Source organism: Protopterus annectens, chromosome 2.part0, assembly GCF_019279795.1.
Source record: "Protopterus annectens isolate FY-2018-M chromosome 2.part0, PAN1.0, whole genome shotgun sequence".
Lineage (NCBI taxonomy): Eukaryota > Metazoa > Chordata > Ceratodontiformes > Protopteridae > Protopterus > Protopterus annectens.
In genome coordinates this window covers 624,637,127-624,654,248 of record NC_056728.1, presented here as the reverse complement: position 1 = coordinate 624,654,248, position 17,122 = coordinate 624,637,127, and the positions used below count along the sequence as shown (strand labels likewise).

General features: G+C 42.4%; 1 protein-coding gene across 1 annotated transcript; it reads right to left on the bottom strand.

Annotated features, from left to right (window-relative positions):
- Positions 1-11,805: 11,805 nt before the first annotated feature.
- On the bottom strand, positions 11,806-15,904 carry LOC122792764 (uncharacterized protein K02A2.6-like). Its single transcript, XM_044060335.1, is given in 3 exon segments — positions 11,806-13,255; positions 13,257-14,784; positions 14,887-15,904. Coding segments are annotated over 3 exon segments (3,996 nt in total).
- Positions 15,905-17,122: the final 1,218 nt, after the last annotated feature.

The following is a 17,122-nucleotide window of genomic DNA, read 5'->3' as shown; positions in this document are numbered from 1 at the left end:
GTTTGATTCATGATGAACTGTGTTTAACTGAATTGTACAATATTCAGAAAGAGATTAGTGTGCAAGAGGGTACAGTCATGTTGTATCACACAACTCTAATCTAGAAAATGCTGCCAGCAAAAGCATGGTCCCTCTCATGTTTCAGTGGCTGAAGTCAAGGAATAAATAAAATCAGTGACTTGAACAGGAAAAACTGTGGCTGTTTGTATCATCATCAGTAATCTGCAAAACACCTTGCGAAACCTGATCTGTCTGACTGAAAGCAGGGAAATCCCACACCAGATCAATGGTCAAGGGGCAGAAAAAATAAGAAAGTAGGGCAGGAGAAGGTATGGATGTATAGAATCGTAAATTATATTTCTGCAAATATTTTACTTTTGAGTTATTTCAGGTTAAATTTATAGAAGGCTAACACTCCTCAGCTTCCCTCAAAAGAAATATGCCAGGGTGTGAAAAAAGAGACTTTGCCAGTGTCTGAGCTTCTGATTCTGGAGTTACAGTACACATTCTTACTGTATTTACATCTGTTCAATTGTAGATTGTCCTGTAAACCCAGTGCTCAAGGCATATTCTCTAAAGTATAAGCTCCTTTAATGGGTTAACATTAACTGACCATTCTGATGAAGATATTCTTTTTGCCTTCCTTCCTTTTAGGGCATCATGACATTTCATGGAACTATTCCTATGCAGACCACTTTGGGGAGAACATAGGACAACAGCTGCATTTGAGTCAGTTTCTGGAGTTTTAGGACAGTATATCATTTTTAAGACTATTTTTGCGGTGACAGCTGTGCCAAGTCACCCTGAATGAGCTTCCTTATGTGCTGTTGCTACAGCAGGTTCAGAGCAGAATTCTTTGAATCTTAATTTTGACATTTGTTTCTATCAAGTTTTGGTTAGCAGGCTGAACCACATCCGCAGCAGCTGTTGCTGTATTATTATACTGCAGTGACATTATGACAAAACCTTTATGGTATTTTCATCTCTTTGACTGTGTGTGTGTGTATGTGTGTGTGTGTGTGTGTGTGTGTGTGTGTGTGTGTGTGTGTGTGTGTGTGTGTTTGTGTGTAATTTCCTACAGACATCTTGGACCTATTTTGTTTGGCTTCATCTTTGCTTTCTGGTGTTTGTGTTTATTCTTGGACTGCTCCAAATATCATTTTATGAGATCAAGGAGAGTTAAAGCCAGAATTTATACTCAGTAATAGATCTCCTGGGTTATTTGATTTTTACTGACTAAAACATTAATCCTACTGCGTGGACTTTACTGTTTTATTTTCATTTTATGTTTTTCTTTTTCAGACATCTGTGAAATAGCACATTTTCCGTATTTCCTCTGTTTTATGTATTTTTATATCTTATTGTATCTATTTATACATATTTGTTTACCTAATCTTTGTAAGGAACATAGGTCTTTATCTCTCAATAATTCTGAAGCTGAATGTGAATCAGGTACTGAGTTGAGTTGGTGAGGATCCAGCCACATCCAGATATGGTTCACACACTGCATCTTGTCAGCCGAGTACACATGTGGCTTGTGCACTGGCCTATGATACTTTAGATATGCACATTAACCCTCAGTGTAGGTATAATGTGTTTTTGTTTACACACACACACACACACACACACACACACACACACACACACACACACACACACACCAAGAGGACTACTTATACCTTTCTCAAGCATGAGTTGTTCCTATCTTCAGTAGTTGTCTGCTACCGTCCTTAAAGGACACCTTTGGTCTGGAAAGCAGCAGGTCTTTATTCCCTTGAGCATATAGTATTGTTCTGGTACTGTAGTAAAGACTTAAGTGACAGGCAGCAATGTGCTAATTTAGGAGTTTGGCTGAGTTCATCTCTTTTTCAGGATATAGATGCCACCAACACCTTTCATACATTTACAATGTTCTTGAGATGATGCTTCAGCACATATAAGAGCATATTTGGTTTCTGCAGCAACAGAGAAGGGAGCCACCACTAAGCATGCATTCTACAGTAAAGTCACTGACTGCACCCGTATTGTTATCAAGGCCTTACCAGTTCCACATGGTCTATGTTATACATCATATGGTGCTGTCTGTGTTGTTGCCTGCTGTGTAGGCTGTATGGAGCTACCATGGATAGGACATCCAGTCCTATTAACAGGGCATGTAGGAGGTTTATCCTGTTCCTCCTACTGCAGTCATTGAATGGGAGATGTGTGCATTCCCTTCAATGTTAACATTGCTGACAATGCCACTGTACCATTGGCCTGTTGCCATGTATAGCACGCCATCATCAGCAGCCACAAGTGACCTGCAGATATCAAGTATATGCCTATTGGTGTGTGGGACCCTCCATAACTGGAATCTTTGAAAGCATACATTAACATTCCTGTGGCAATGCTGAAATATCTGTGACACTCCTATCAACATGTAGTACACATACAACATGACGATAATATGATTAGCCCATATACACATACATGCCTTGTGGTCACTTTGTCACATTTCCAGCACAGTTTACCTAACAGGCAGATATCCACAGGTGCTCTGTTGAATACAACATACATATTAGTAGGACACTATACAATGATATTGGAACAGGGTAGTACTAACATTTGCACACTGTGCCATACTACAGGAAACAATGGACAAGGTACCACTTCTCACCATCTTGCAGTGCAGGAGACCTAATATTCCCTCTGGTGTTTTGGTCTGTGTGCAGATAGTACAGTGTGTCATACTGAGCACCACCTGAACCAGCAGGACAGCATTCTGAATGACCTTGTACTTTCCACCTTGACAGGGTTAGCACCCTCCACCCAAAGGCAGTAACTTGACATGCCCTTGTGCTCTGTTATCCCACATATTCTACTGTATATGTACTTGTTACTTCCATGTTTCATTTGTGTATACCCTGCAGTCCATTGCCAGTTGTCTTATCTATTATCAAGTATGCATATATGGCAAGATAAAGCTTTATCCAGAGCTGTATTCAAATTAGTACATTACTTGTCATAACACAGACTCCCAAAGTAACGGCAACTGTAGTTTTTATTATGTTAAAATGGGCCTCATAGCACAGTGGATATACTTAATGAGGTGATTTACAGTAATTGTTTTTGAAATGCTGCCATAATGTAATGCATTATCAGCCACAGTTATACTACCATGCTCATATGTACCCGGTCCTGTGATAGGATATGAAATATACAATATGGTGTGATGCTTGGACACTATGCACTGCTTGTTTGTACTGATGGTTTGTTACATCATGCACAGTTATGTATGTGTATGCACTGATGTGCTTGTGTCACCCATAAATATACATGTCATGTTATGCGTCCCTCTCAACTGTCCAGATTTTGGCAGAATGTCCAGATTTTTGCCTTATAGTTTTGGTTTGTTCCTCATAAAATTTGTGGTTTTCTGGCGAATCACTGGGATGATCGGAGGTTTGAAGTCACTAAATACTGACATACATCTGAGTTTCAAACTTCAAATCCCCTGAGAAAATTTATGTTAACATAAACCCTGTTACTCTAGTAACTTTTTAAGTTCATAAGATTAATATTTAAAATCTGTCCCTATTTTTGGTCCTTTGTCCCCCCATTTTGTCAGGCTTCGCTTTGCCCAGATTTCTTGCACTAAAAGTTTGAGAGGTATGTTGTTGTGCAACTGTGCTGCATGATGCTGTCCTAACACATGACAATAAAAGCTGTGCCTTCATTTTCCAAATCTTACTGTCCTGTAGCATGCACATGTCCTCTTCAGGCACTGTTTATAGCAGTGACCCTATATTGTTCAGCAGGGAAATAAAATATTCTGAACCTGCTGTACAGGGAGTATAGAGATCACCTGCTGGAGGCCTATAATTGCCCCATGAATAAGACTGATGCCCAGTAAGTTTGCCAGGGAGGTGAGTGATGCTACTGGCATCTTCCTCTCTGGTCAGCAGTGCCGGCAAAGGTACAGTGAACTGTAAATGTGCCACGTGACCTGCTATACCATTGAGATACAGAGGTTGTGGAAAGAGAGACAGCTTTTTTTTTGGCAGAGTTGTACTGAGTACTATCTTTTTTGAGTGTTATAGCACCATAAGAAATTGCATTATATCATGAGGTGACGAGGAAGGTTGTCCAAACAGTGGAGTAAGTGCCAAAGGTGGTGATGTAGAATTTAATAGAGAGATAACTGTATCATATACATGTGTGGTGAAGTGTTGTTTTCTTTCTCTGTACAGGTTCGGCTGTGTTGTGGGAGGCAGTGAAGTGGCTGCCACCTTGGCTTGCATCAACCAGTATGCCAGTTCCTGGCTCACCAGCAGTTTTCAGGACTGCCTCTCTGCAGAGTGTTGAATGTCTTTTTGTGGAAGATTACCTGTAGGGTTTGCTGCTACCTTCTGTGGACACCCGTCAGGTGAGGAGCAGAAGCTTCCCATCTGGAAATGTCATGCAGGGGATTCTGGGTCACCCAGCAGCAAATGTATAGAAGGTGACTGCAGAGGTGCAGTGCCAGTTTGACACCAAGACTGGAACACTATAACATCTCCTAGTGTGGCTAATAGACTTGCATAGCCAACCACTCCCATCCATCAGGTCATCAGAGGCAGGGTCAACTCAAGACATCATCAACAGAGGTGACTGGGTAGGTTTTCTTCTGGGTTGGACTGAGCTGGGATGGGCTGGCAGGCCACCTACCCCACTGTATCCCCACATCATGGTGTTTCCCTTCTTTGTGTGTCACTCTGAATACCCTATTTGCAGTCCAAATCTCCCCATTACCAATTGTCCTCCTTCTGTCTTCTTTGTCTACACCTTTCCACTGTTGTCTCCTCTTTTGTTTTCATACCTCCTTGAATCTGTCTCTGTTTTTGTTTTATGTTTATCTGCCTGTTACCTTCTCTATTACCCCTTCCTTCCATCTCATGGTCCTTAGTACCCCCTAACCTTCATTAAAAGAAATGGTGGGCACCATCCTTCAAAAAATGACCATTTTTTTCCCTCCCATCTACTCGTCAGGCTATCCATTTGTATTTTCTTTTGCTTGTTCATATCCCCTCTTCTGACTGTCCTAACTCCTTTTCTCTCTATTTCAGTGATGAAATGAGATGCCACTTTGCTGTGCTGGCATTATATATGGCCTGCTTACTGCAACCATGATGTATCGATGATGTCCTTCATTGCATGTGTGAATGTGTCTTGTGTTGGGCATGTCAACTTATTGTGCTTCCCATTTTTGTCATATGGCACACATAGTATGGTCACTGCAGTAGCAAGCTGCCTATGCATGATTGCTATCATTTTCTATGCAACCCTTTCTGTGGCATTATCAGTGCTAGGCCGGCAGTAAAACATAGCAATGGATATTCAAACATTTTAACCAACACCAGGCCAACCATTCTGTCATAATAACAATATAATGTTGAAAATTATATGACTGTATACATATATAAATATGAGCAAGCAATTAAACTAATTTAACCAAATGGCTGAAATGCTAACTTTTATAATCTAGCCACCCTCATAGGTTCATAAGTTCATAGATGTTTACTAGGCTAACGACCACAAGGGCCTTTTTAAGCCTGGCCATGCATCTCAAATCTCTGAAAAGTTGTGGTACCCTTGAAAAGTGTAAGCATGGGCCTGGGACATGAACCATTTATAGTTTACCTGTGTCCATTAGAGACACAGTGCCAAACCAGGGATGAATTTCTGGTTTCCCATCCAATTATCCAAGTTGCACTTGAACTGGGTTAGGGAGGAACCCTGCTTCACATGGATGGGGAGCCTGTTCCATAGACAGGGTAGTCTCTGGGATACATACCTATCTCTCCGGCAGGTCCTATTTATATCACAAGCAAGTTTTAAGTCTTTATAATGGGTAATTCTGGTACTGTTTGTGTTGTAAATATGCAGGAGGTCCATCAGAGTGGGGTCTGACAATGTCCTGTATGCCAAGCATAGCTTTCCCTTCAAAAGCCTGTAGGAGACAGAATACAGGGAGAGGGCCTTGAGGTGGACTGCATAGGACATTTTACTTATGCCCTGTATTCTTTTAGTGAGCACCTCTGTGGATGTTCCAATTGTTGGATATGCCTGGTTAGGTATATACCAAAGAGGACATTGTACTCAATGATTGGTTTGATGAATGCTGAATATAGTGGAACAATGGCTTCTTTGGACTTGGATAGCATACCTTTGTTTATAAGTTGCGCAACATAGAATGATTTCCTCACCACTGTAGACACATGATGGTCAAAGGCTAGATTTCTATCTATGTGTCCCCTATGTCCCTGACTACTGGGTCAGCTGTAAGGGGTGTGTCGTCAATATGATAATTACCAGGGATGGATCACTTTCCAAAGGATACTATTATGCATTTCTTGGCATTTAGTTTTAGTCCATTGCTCTGACACAAGTTGTTTGTCTGTGTCAACCCCTCCTGGAGAACATTTGTGTCAGTATAAGATTCAATGACAGCTCCTAATTCGAAATCATCTGCTTTGGAGGTTTTCACTGGTGATCTAATTTTCTTGTTGAGGTGGAGGAGGGCGTTTTTCTGATTTGGAATTTGTTTCTTTTTACCCTTTTTCCCACTCACCTCCTCTGTTTATAGTAATAGATTTATGTATAATAAAAAATATAAGCTTCTTAAAACTTTTACAAGTATAGGTATGCCTGAAGAGGGTGCCACTGACTTTTCATTATTTAATATCATACATGTGTTCATAAATCCTGTCACAAAGTTGCTTGCCAGGATCTCCTACATAGGGGAGACTTATGCCAGGCTTACAGAGCAATCTCCGACTCAAACTTAATGAATTTGATACACGTGTAAATCAAATGGGACTAGAGCTACCCATTCCAGGGAACTAAAAATGGCCTATGACCTGACTAGGACATGCAGGAGGGACAGATTTGTTTCCCAGTGACTGCTGTGTCTTTGGAATAGGCTGCCAATTCATGTGAAGCAGAGCACCTCTATGACACTGTCCTTTTGAACAGTGTCATAGGCTGCCAATTCATGTGAAGCAGAGCACCTCTATGACACTGTTCAAAAGGAACCTGGACAAATTGATGGGGCACCATAAATTCTTACCAGGGATAGTGCCCACAACCCTCCTGGACATGGGCAATCAGTAAATATAATATTGGGTATTGACTAGAGTATCTTGGGTATTACATTGGGATGAAACGGCTAGGACTGAAGTGACCTCCAGGTCGATAGCCTAGTAACCTCCTATGAGCCTACGATCCTGTGAAATGCAGGACATAAGATGCAGGATACTAAGTATATGACACTGGAGGTATCACAGTTAGAAAAGCTGGACATCTACTAGTTCTTTGGTGAACCTTCCACAGTAACATGAATACTGTCATTAATAACTTACAATAAGTTTACGTACTACATTTTGATTTACATCTTTTGATCATTTTTTCCCTCCCAATTTAGTTTCCAAAAGATTCTTAGTGTCTTTGATTCTACTGTGTACGATATTGTGCTAATTCTACTGTGATCTTTAGCGTAGAGTAGTCATGTTCTGGATCTTTCTGAATGCCACACTATAACTAAAGACAATATTTCTAAGATCACTGATAAATGCAAGCAACTCAAAGCTAACAGACTTGAATGAATATGTGTATAAATAATAGATTTTCAGGGAAAAGTTCAATGAGTGGAAGAAAGATGCTGGTTTGTGTAAAAACTGTCAGGATGTGTTTAATGTCCTTTGAAAACTATTGATTCAAAGAGCCCATGTCTTGATTTTTTTATATCCAGATAAGAAAAGAGAGTGCACTAATGTTCTTAGTTTTTTTTTTCATTTTTTTCCACCATGGTACTCATGCAGCTTTAAGTATACAGCAAGGTATCTGCTCCATCCAGAACTGATTCCCTGCATAAGGAAAAAATACAGCTTGCTGAATCTTGACATACTGAAGCCAGAAGTCTGAAATTAAAACTTCCAAATGTACAATATCATGAATACAACACTATTAAAGACTGAAAGATCACAAATGTTGACTTGTATCAGACTGGAAAACTGAGGATAACAGAAAAAAATTCTGCATCAGGCATCTGCAGACCATATTCTGCAACTATTTCCCAGAGTAGGCACTGTAAAATAATTGGTAATGTATGCCAGATCTTTTGGAAATAGACTTTCCTTTAGCCCAGGCTAACATGTTATATATTATCATATATTAAAATATCCAAGTCACTTGTTAAAATGTATCAGGTAAGCTATCAGAACCATTCTACTTAACAAGGAGTGCAAGTCCAAGTTCTCTTTTTTTCCTCTTAGATTTGCTATTTACTTACACCTTAAATGAGGGCATTAATTCATATGTTATTTAAAGATGACATTTTAGTTTATTTACAAAATCCTAAATTTATGGCCTTTTTAACAGAACTTGTCAGACTTTAATATAATGAAATATGTGCAGATTTAGACAATAAGTCATTACTAACATTATGACCAAATCGGCATGCAGTATCCATTTAAATGGGTAAAACAGCTTTAAATACTTGCATGTTCATGTTACTTTATCCCTCACTAAACAAAATACTTATGCATTTTTTGATGAATGGTCAAATCAAAAAGTGAAAAATGTTCACTGTACGCATCCTGCTGATAATATAAGCCATGCAATGGCCAAGCAGCCATAAATTCTGTATTCTGCACAGGTTATTTTTCTCACCACCAGGTACCTTCAGAAATCTCTAGTGCTTAAAATATTTATATGGAGCAGAATGAAAATGAAGCTGTACTCAGATAAATTAGTATGTACTAAGAGTAAACGATAAAGTTCTATTCCAGATTTATAGCTAGGATTCAGAAAGGCTTATTGCCATGATGTGGAAGCCTTAAATCATAGGGTTTCTGTATCCCAATAAGTCTTCCTTGTTCAGATTCTGGTCTTCTGCTATGTTATTTTCCTTGCAGGGGCTGTTGCATGTATAGCAGTTTCACTTGGAAAGTTGCATGCTAATACTAATGTTAATTAGACATGTCCTCTCTTTTTATTTCTGCTCAATATCTGAGCTGTTGGCTAACTACGATCTTCCTGCAATCAACTGGCTGCACAAGCTGATTTAAGTACACTTTTTTCTGCACTTGCATTGTTTCAGATAGTACTGCATTTTGTTTCATTGAATATTAATTGAATGTTGTGGCCTCTCTGTCTCTCTGCAGTTAGTTCCCTACCCTCTCTCCCCGTTCTTGTTGTGGTGTTAATCTTGGTGGCTTTGGAATTGCCCGCCCTTGCTGTAAATTTGTGTTTGGGCACTCCTCCTGGGCCCCTCTCATTTGCTCACTCATCTGACTACAGTGAGATCATATTTTGATTTCAGACTCTCCTACCAGTCCCATCTCTTGTACTGTGTACAGAGAGAGTATTCAGCTGCTCTTACTGTAAATGTCTTCTACCTTCATTACCTTAGTTTGCTGTTCTGTGTGCTCTTTAGTATTCAAGTGCTCTTATTCTGCCCTTATTACTGTTTGTTAGTAGCCTGACTACATTTTATTTATTTATTTATAGGTACATAGGTAGGTACTAGGCTATCTGCCCGAGGGCATTTATAAGCCTAGCTGGAGTGTGTCGGCTTTCGCCACCCCATTGATTAATTAACTGACCCCCTGTCAAGCAGAGCCAATGAAGTGATCCCAGGGGTGTATTTTCTGTTACCCACCCAGTCGTCAAGGTTTCTCTTGAAGAGTGTTAGTGAGGAGCTCTGCCTAATGTAATTTGGAATTTTGTTCCAAAGTATAGGGAGGCTCTGTGACAGGAATCCATCCCTCCAGCATGTTCTATTTATTGTTGTGGCCAGGTTTAGCTCACTAGATCGAGTGGCTCACAGTGACTTGGATTTCTTTAGGTGGAGCATGTCCATCAATTCTGAGTTGGACATGGCTTTATAAGTCAGGCAGGGATCACCTCTGAGTAAGCGATATGCCACTGAGTACAGCCAGAGTTTTTTCAGTCGGGCTGCATATGTTTGAAGCCAGTAATCCTCTTGGTGAGGTACTTTTGTGGTCTTTCCAGCTGTTGGAAGTGTCTTGTGAGGTACATCCCAAATGGGGCATTGTACTCTATGATGGGTCTGATGAATGACCAGAAGAGGGGCACTATGACCTCTTTATTTCTAGATGCGAACCCTTTAGTAATTAGATGAGCCACATAGAAGGATTTCCTAACTACTTTGGCAATATGATTGTCAAAGGAGAGATTACTATCTACCTGGGTCCCCAGATCTCTTATTACCTCTTCTGTATTAAGGGGGCTGCCACCTATGTGGTAATTTGTGGGTGTTTTGTTTTTCCCAAACGGGATGACTATGCATTTTTGGCATTTAGCTTGAGGCCATGACTTTGACACCAGGTGTCTGTCTCAGTAAGGCCCTTTTGGAGGATGTTCGTGTCATCCAGAGAGTCAATTATGGCTCCCTGTTTGCAGTCATTGGTGAACCTGGTTAGCTATAGTCCTTCTGTGTTTGCCACTTATTGTCATGTTTATTGTCATTTGCTAACCGGGTTGGTCCAGCTGAGCCAAAGGCCCTTTTTCAGTCGAGACCCAAGGAGAAAAGCTCCAGTTACAATTACAATCATTTGAGACAAATATTTCTATCAGAGATGGCATATAACAAGACAACTATGCAACAAAGTGAAAATAATCAATTTAACAGTTATGTACAGGTTAAATTGTGTATCTGTACAGTAGCAACAAGTAAGTCTGGATGTAGAGATTTATTTAAAAGAAGTGGGGTGTTGGTGTGCTGTAGTATTAGCACTATGGAGAGAAGCAGGAAATGAGGAAAGAGAAAGATGAGAGAAGAGAATAGATTTAGGAGAAGAACAGAGGATAGAGAGAGAGAGATGTGAGAGAAGAGAGTGGATTTAGAAAGTGGGTAGCTAGAATCAAATTTACCTGCTATTCTAAGCATCTTAGTTTTGGTTTTAGCACTTGTGCTTCAGGCCACTTATTTTACATTTAGGGTTTTTGCGGACAAATCCTTATCTAACCCTGCTCTCCATAAGTCCAAGTACTCAGAGCACTATGTCTGGACAATTCCCATCAGTTTCCTGTGTCAGCCTGGTCAACATGGGTATACTAAGACAGTGTAGTAACTGCCTCGTGTTCTGCTAGCACATAATTCTTTTACTTGCGAGAGATGCATCTACATCAGTAAGCTGGAATCCATGTTCTCTCACACCATAGTCAGTACTCCTGACAAAGAGGAGATTGCCAGCACAAACACCACACCACCCATATCACAGAATCACACACCCACCTATGCAGGGGTCCTCAAAAAAACTTATCTAAACCACAGAGACCCCCAAAACACACTCACAAACATTCCACACACAACACCAATCACATCACACACAGTAGTCAACACACCAGTGTCTCACAAACACAGCCCATTAGGCATAACTGTAATATCCTCGTAAATAAGGAGACCAAACGGTTCTTGAAATGTAGGGATTTTTATATAAGAAAACCAGGTGCCACCAACATGCTACATATTCACAACTTCCACATAGAAGCGTACACTGAAAACTACTGGGTGAACAGAGAATACCAGAACCAAAACTAACCTGTTGTCAGCCCACAGCGCCCCTACAGGTCACTAACAACATTACCTGCCCTATACTACATTCCTCCCCTCTTAAGCTTTGACATCCTCAACCTAAATAAGAGAAACGAGAGACACAAAAAACAATCCACCCAGTCACTTAATTTCTAAATAACCGGCTAAATCTTAAACTGTTACCTTCCAAACAAGTTATGTTGCCCTTCTAACCTATACAGGCACTTTTAACACTTATAGTCCTTCAAGTAACTAGGTTTAACCAGTGCACGTTTAGAACGTCGCAATGGAACCACACTAGGTGACTCAGGTGTCACGTTTACCACTTCTGGTACAGGTGTGTCCATCCCTGAAAAGGTTGGTCCCTCTGGAACCTCTCCTTTCGAGTCCATGCTGTCTTTCTCTGGCACCAGGATCGGGGATCCTCCTGCAGCTGCGAGCACTTCTCCAGAAACTAATGGTATTTCCGAGGCTTGCAGTTCCATGAAGTCCTTCTTCTGTTCGCTCCGCAGAATCTGGTCCACATGTCTCCTCACCAAGAAACCTCCATTCAACATCACCTTGTACGACAGTGGACCCGTGCTCTTGGCAATGAATCCTGGAATCCATTTAGGTCCATAGCTGAAGTTTCGAGTCATCACTGCATCTCCCACGTGGAAACTTCTCTCTCGCCGTCGTCGGTCATGATGTTCTTTTTGCCCCCACTGTTTCCTCTCCACCTTAGCTCTGAGGTTTGGATGCACCAGATCCAATGTTGACCTCAGTCTCCGTCCTTGCAACATCTCTGCAGGTGACAATCCTGTCGTAGACTGGGGTGTAATGCGGTAGTTGAACAACACCCGTGACACTTTTGCTGCCATACTTCCTTCTCCGGCCTTTTTCATCATTGATTTGAAGGTCTGGACAGCCCTTTCAGCACAGCCATTTGAAGCAGCATGGTATGGTGCCGACGTGACATGTACGATGCCATTTTTTTCCAGAAAATCCTTGAACTCCACACTCATGAAACATGAAGCATTACCTGATACAATAGTCTCTGGTAGTCCTTGGCTACTGAAACTTTTCCTCAGACATTCGATGGTAGTGGTGGAAGTGGCTGTTTTGACTGGGTATGCATCCATCCATTTAGAATGAGCATCCATTATTATCAAAAACATTGACCCCATAAAAGGACCTGCATAGTCTATATGAAGTCTCTGCCATGGTTTACTCGGCCACTCCCATGGGTGTAGTGGTGCAGCCACAGGTGAGTTGCGATGTTGTTGACAGGTGTTACACTCTTTCACAGCGACTTCAATGTCGTGGTCCAACTTGGGCCACCAGAAATAACTTCGTGCTAAGGCCTTCATTCTGGTGATGCCCACATGACCCTGGTGCAGCTGTTGTAAAAGTGCACTTCTTCCTGGGGGAGGGATTATCACTCGTGCCCCCCACAACACACATCCATCTTGCACACTCAGCTCTGTTTTTCTCACCACATAGGGCTGAAAAACTGGATCAGTTTGTTGTGTTGTCCAGCCTTGCTGGACCAACTGAAACACTCTGGACAGCACAGGGTCTTTGCGTGTCCATCAGCTCAGTTCCCTCGCTGACACCAACGTGATGTCCTCCATCATCAGAACTCGGTCCTCCGTTTCCTCCTCCTTGAGATGCCCAGGTAGAGGTAGGCGGCTCAGCGTCCGCATTGCTATGGTGTTTCCCGGGCTTATAAACAATCTCATATTCATAAGCTCTCAATGTTACAGCCCATCTCTGAATGCGGGGAGAAACCATCTGAGGCACTGCTTTCATCTCGTTGAACAGCGACAACAATGGCTTATGATCGGTGCAAACAATAAACTTCCTGCCATAGAGGTATTTATGGAAGTGCTTAATTCCAAAAATTACAGCCAAACCCTCTTTGTCTAGCTGGGAATAGTTTGACTCTGCTGGGGTTAAGGTTCGTGACATGAACCCGATGGGTCTTTCTTGTCCATCTGGCATGCGGTGTGCCAACACGGCCCCTAGCCCATAAGGTGATGCATCACATGACAGAATTAAGTCCTTGTGACTATCGTAGTGCACCAACACCTCTGAGGACTGCATTAGCTCCTTGGACTGCTCAAACGCTCTGTCCTGTTCCTCCTGCCACGTCCACAGGGTCTCCTTCCTTAATAGTTTATGTAAAGGAGCTAACAGCGTTGACAGGTTTGGTAGGAACCTGTTATAGTAGTTGAGTAAGCCTAAGTAGGCCTTCAGTTCTGTAACATTTGTGGGTGCAGGTGCCTGTTGTATGGCTTTTACCTTGTTTGGCAGGGGGTGTAGGCCCGATGCATCCACCTTGTAACCCAGGAACTCTGCTTCCTTTTCCATGAAAGCACATTTACTCCGCTTCACCCGCAGACCAGCCTCTCGCAGTCGCCTCAGCACCTCGTTCAAAGTCTCCAGATGCTCGCGGTTGTTCCTACCCATCAGCAGGATGTCGTCCAAATAGACAGCCACATTTGGGATTCCTGCCACCAGTCCCTCCATTATTCTCTGGAAAATAGCTGGACTAGAGGAAACACCAAAGGGTAAACGATTAACTTGGAACAAACCTCTGTGTGTGTTAAGGGTGACATATGACTTTGACCCTTCATCCAGAACGACTTGTTGATATGCATGACTGAGGTCCAATTTGCTAAACTTTTCACCTCCAGACAGCTTTTCAAATAAATCCTCCAACTTTGGTATTGGATACTGCTCCAGCTTTGAGACTTGGTTAACGGTTAGCTTGTAGTCACCACATATGCGTACAGTATCATCTGGCTTTAATACTGGGACAATGGGTGCCGCCCACTCCGAAAACTTTACTGGTTCAATTATACCTTGCTTTGTGAGTCGCTCCAGCTCAGTCTCCACTTTCTTCTTCATTGCGTATGGTATGGGTCTTGGTTTGTAAAATCTTGGCGTTGCGTTTTCTTTGACGTGTATCTTGGCTGGTGGACCCCTCCAGGTACCCAGTTCCTCTTTGAACACTTCTTCATTGTTCTCCAGCACATCTTGCAAGGTCAGCAGATGCTGTTCTATTTTATGGAGCTGTAGACAGCCCATTTCCAGCTCCTTTAGCCACGCCCGGCCTAACAGGTTTGGTCCGCTACCTGCCACCACCATGACTGGCAACTGTTTGACTTTGTCTTTGTGTGTTACAGTTACTTTTGCCATCCCTAGGGTGGGGACTTTTTCACCTGTATATGTTTTCTAGGTCACTGAACAGTCCTGCAACTCCTGAGCTTCATTTTCTTGCCATAACTTCCCATATTCAGCCTTTGACAGAACTGTCACACTACATCCAGTATCCACTTCAAAATGGACCATTTTACCATTTAAGTCCAACTGTGCTGTAATGGGATCGACTCTTTCCATCCTTGACTCTTTCATGTTAAGCATAGTAAACACTTCCTCTTCTTCACTGGTTTGTTGGTCTGTAGCTTCACGCATGTGGTGTGCATACTGTTGTTTTGTTTTCCGGTTTCCCTTTCTGTCCTTTATGCTGCTCTTTTCCTCCCCCTTCCTCTGCTGGTCCCTAGAGGGCGTCGACCTGCACATTTTCTTCACATGGCCCTTTTTCCCACAAGCATGACATTTTTCATTTAAGAAACGACAGTTCCGTGACAGATGTTCACCGCCACACCTGTAACAGGAAAACTGACCAGACTTCCCTTGTTGTTTATGCTCCATCACCACTTTATGCACTGGCAGAGGGGTAGCACTCCTGCTCCCAACCCCCTCGATTATTCTTGGTTGTAAATCACGAATGTCTTTATTCGCTGTCTCGATGGCCTGTGCCAGCTTTAAGGCCTTTTCAAATGACAACTCAGGCTCCGCTAACAATCTTCGTTGTATGCGGTCATCTGCAATGCCACATACAAGCCTATCACGTAGCATTTCTGTCAGTCTGTCACCATAGTTACAGTGTTGCGCCAGCTCTCTCAGCACTGCAACATACTCCGTTACCGTTTCATTAGCCCCTCTTGTCCTTGAATTAAACTTGAACCTTTGGACTATTTCACTCGGCTTTGGGTTATAATGTGACTGAAGCAAGCTCGTCAACTCCGTGAACGATTTATCCCCCGGCTTATCAGGACTCAATAAGTTCCTCATCAGACTGTACGTCTTGCTGCCCACAGAGCTCAACAATATGGCTCGCTTCCGGCCAGCGTCCGTTATCTGGTTTGCTTCAAAAAAGTGTTCCAACACTTTACAATACTCCTCCCAGGTCTGTGTCTGACAGTCGTATGCAGCCAGCGACCCTAACATGGAAACAGCCATAACTCCGGCAGCCACAGTCTCTTCGTCGTCCGACATTAACTGCACCCCGCCGTCTTGAGAAAAAAAAAAACTCACCCGCCATCGTCACTCTCAGCGGACTCTGAGTTCTCCCATTTCCTCGTCACCAATATGTAATATCCTCGTAAATAAGGAGACCAAACGGTTCTTGAAATGTAGGGATTTTTATATAAGAAAACCAGGTGCCACCAACATGCTACATATTCACAACTTCCACATAGAAGCGTACACCGGAAACTACTGGGTGAACAGAGAATACCCGAACCAAAACTAACCTGTTGTCAGCCCACAGCACCCCTACAGGTCACTAACAACATTACCTGCCCTATACTACAATAACAATAAACCAATGCAGCCCATAAGGCATAACAATAAGCCAAACATACTAGTCATTGGTGACTCAATAGTGAGACACACTGATGTTCCACTCACCAGGCTCAACAAGGAAAAGGTCACAGTCAGCTTTTTGCCAGGTGCTAGAATCCGCCACATCACACATGCACTTAAGTCTCTCTACATCAGGTACAAGTATGACTCTGTCATTGTCCATGTTGGTGTGAATGACTTGAGACATACCTCCATGGACTATGTGAAGAGAGACATGATTGAGCTCTCAGAGTATGTGATCCAGACAGGTATGACCCTAGCCCTTAGCAGCATCCTACCTTCAACAAGAATGATACCACAATATCAACAAAAAATTATTGACTTCAACAATTGGCTTAGTTTCTGGTGTCTTTCCAAGGAGAGTCAGTATCTGTCTGCCTGGGATGACATGGTTGACATGCCTCGATGCTTTGCCAGAGATGGCCTCCACCTGTCACCCTTGGGGCTCCAGATCTTGCCCAAGGCTCTTGCCTCCATCATTGTGCTTTTTTAGGCTATGTCCCAAAGACAAATCTTCCAACATAAAAGATCTGTCAAAAATCAAATGGAAGGTCATGCTGCTCAGTGCTAGGAGCCTTAATCTTAAAATGCACTCACTGGTGGCTGTCATCACATTGGAAAATACCGATGTCTGTGCAGTCACGGAAACTTGGTTCAGAGTTGCGGAGAGCATGCTGCCTTACCAGGCTGTACCTCATTCCACACTTTCTGACCCTAAAATGAGGTCAGAAGGACTAAGGGTGGTGGAGTCTCTATCTTCATTAAGGACAGGCACACCTCCAGACTGGTTTACCAGTATGATGCACAGGAATTACTCCAGATGCAATTGACAGCTGGCAAGACACCCAT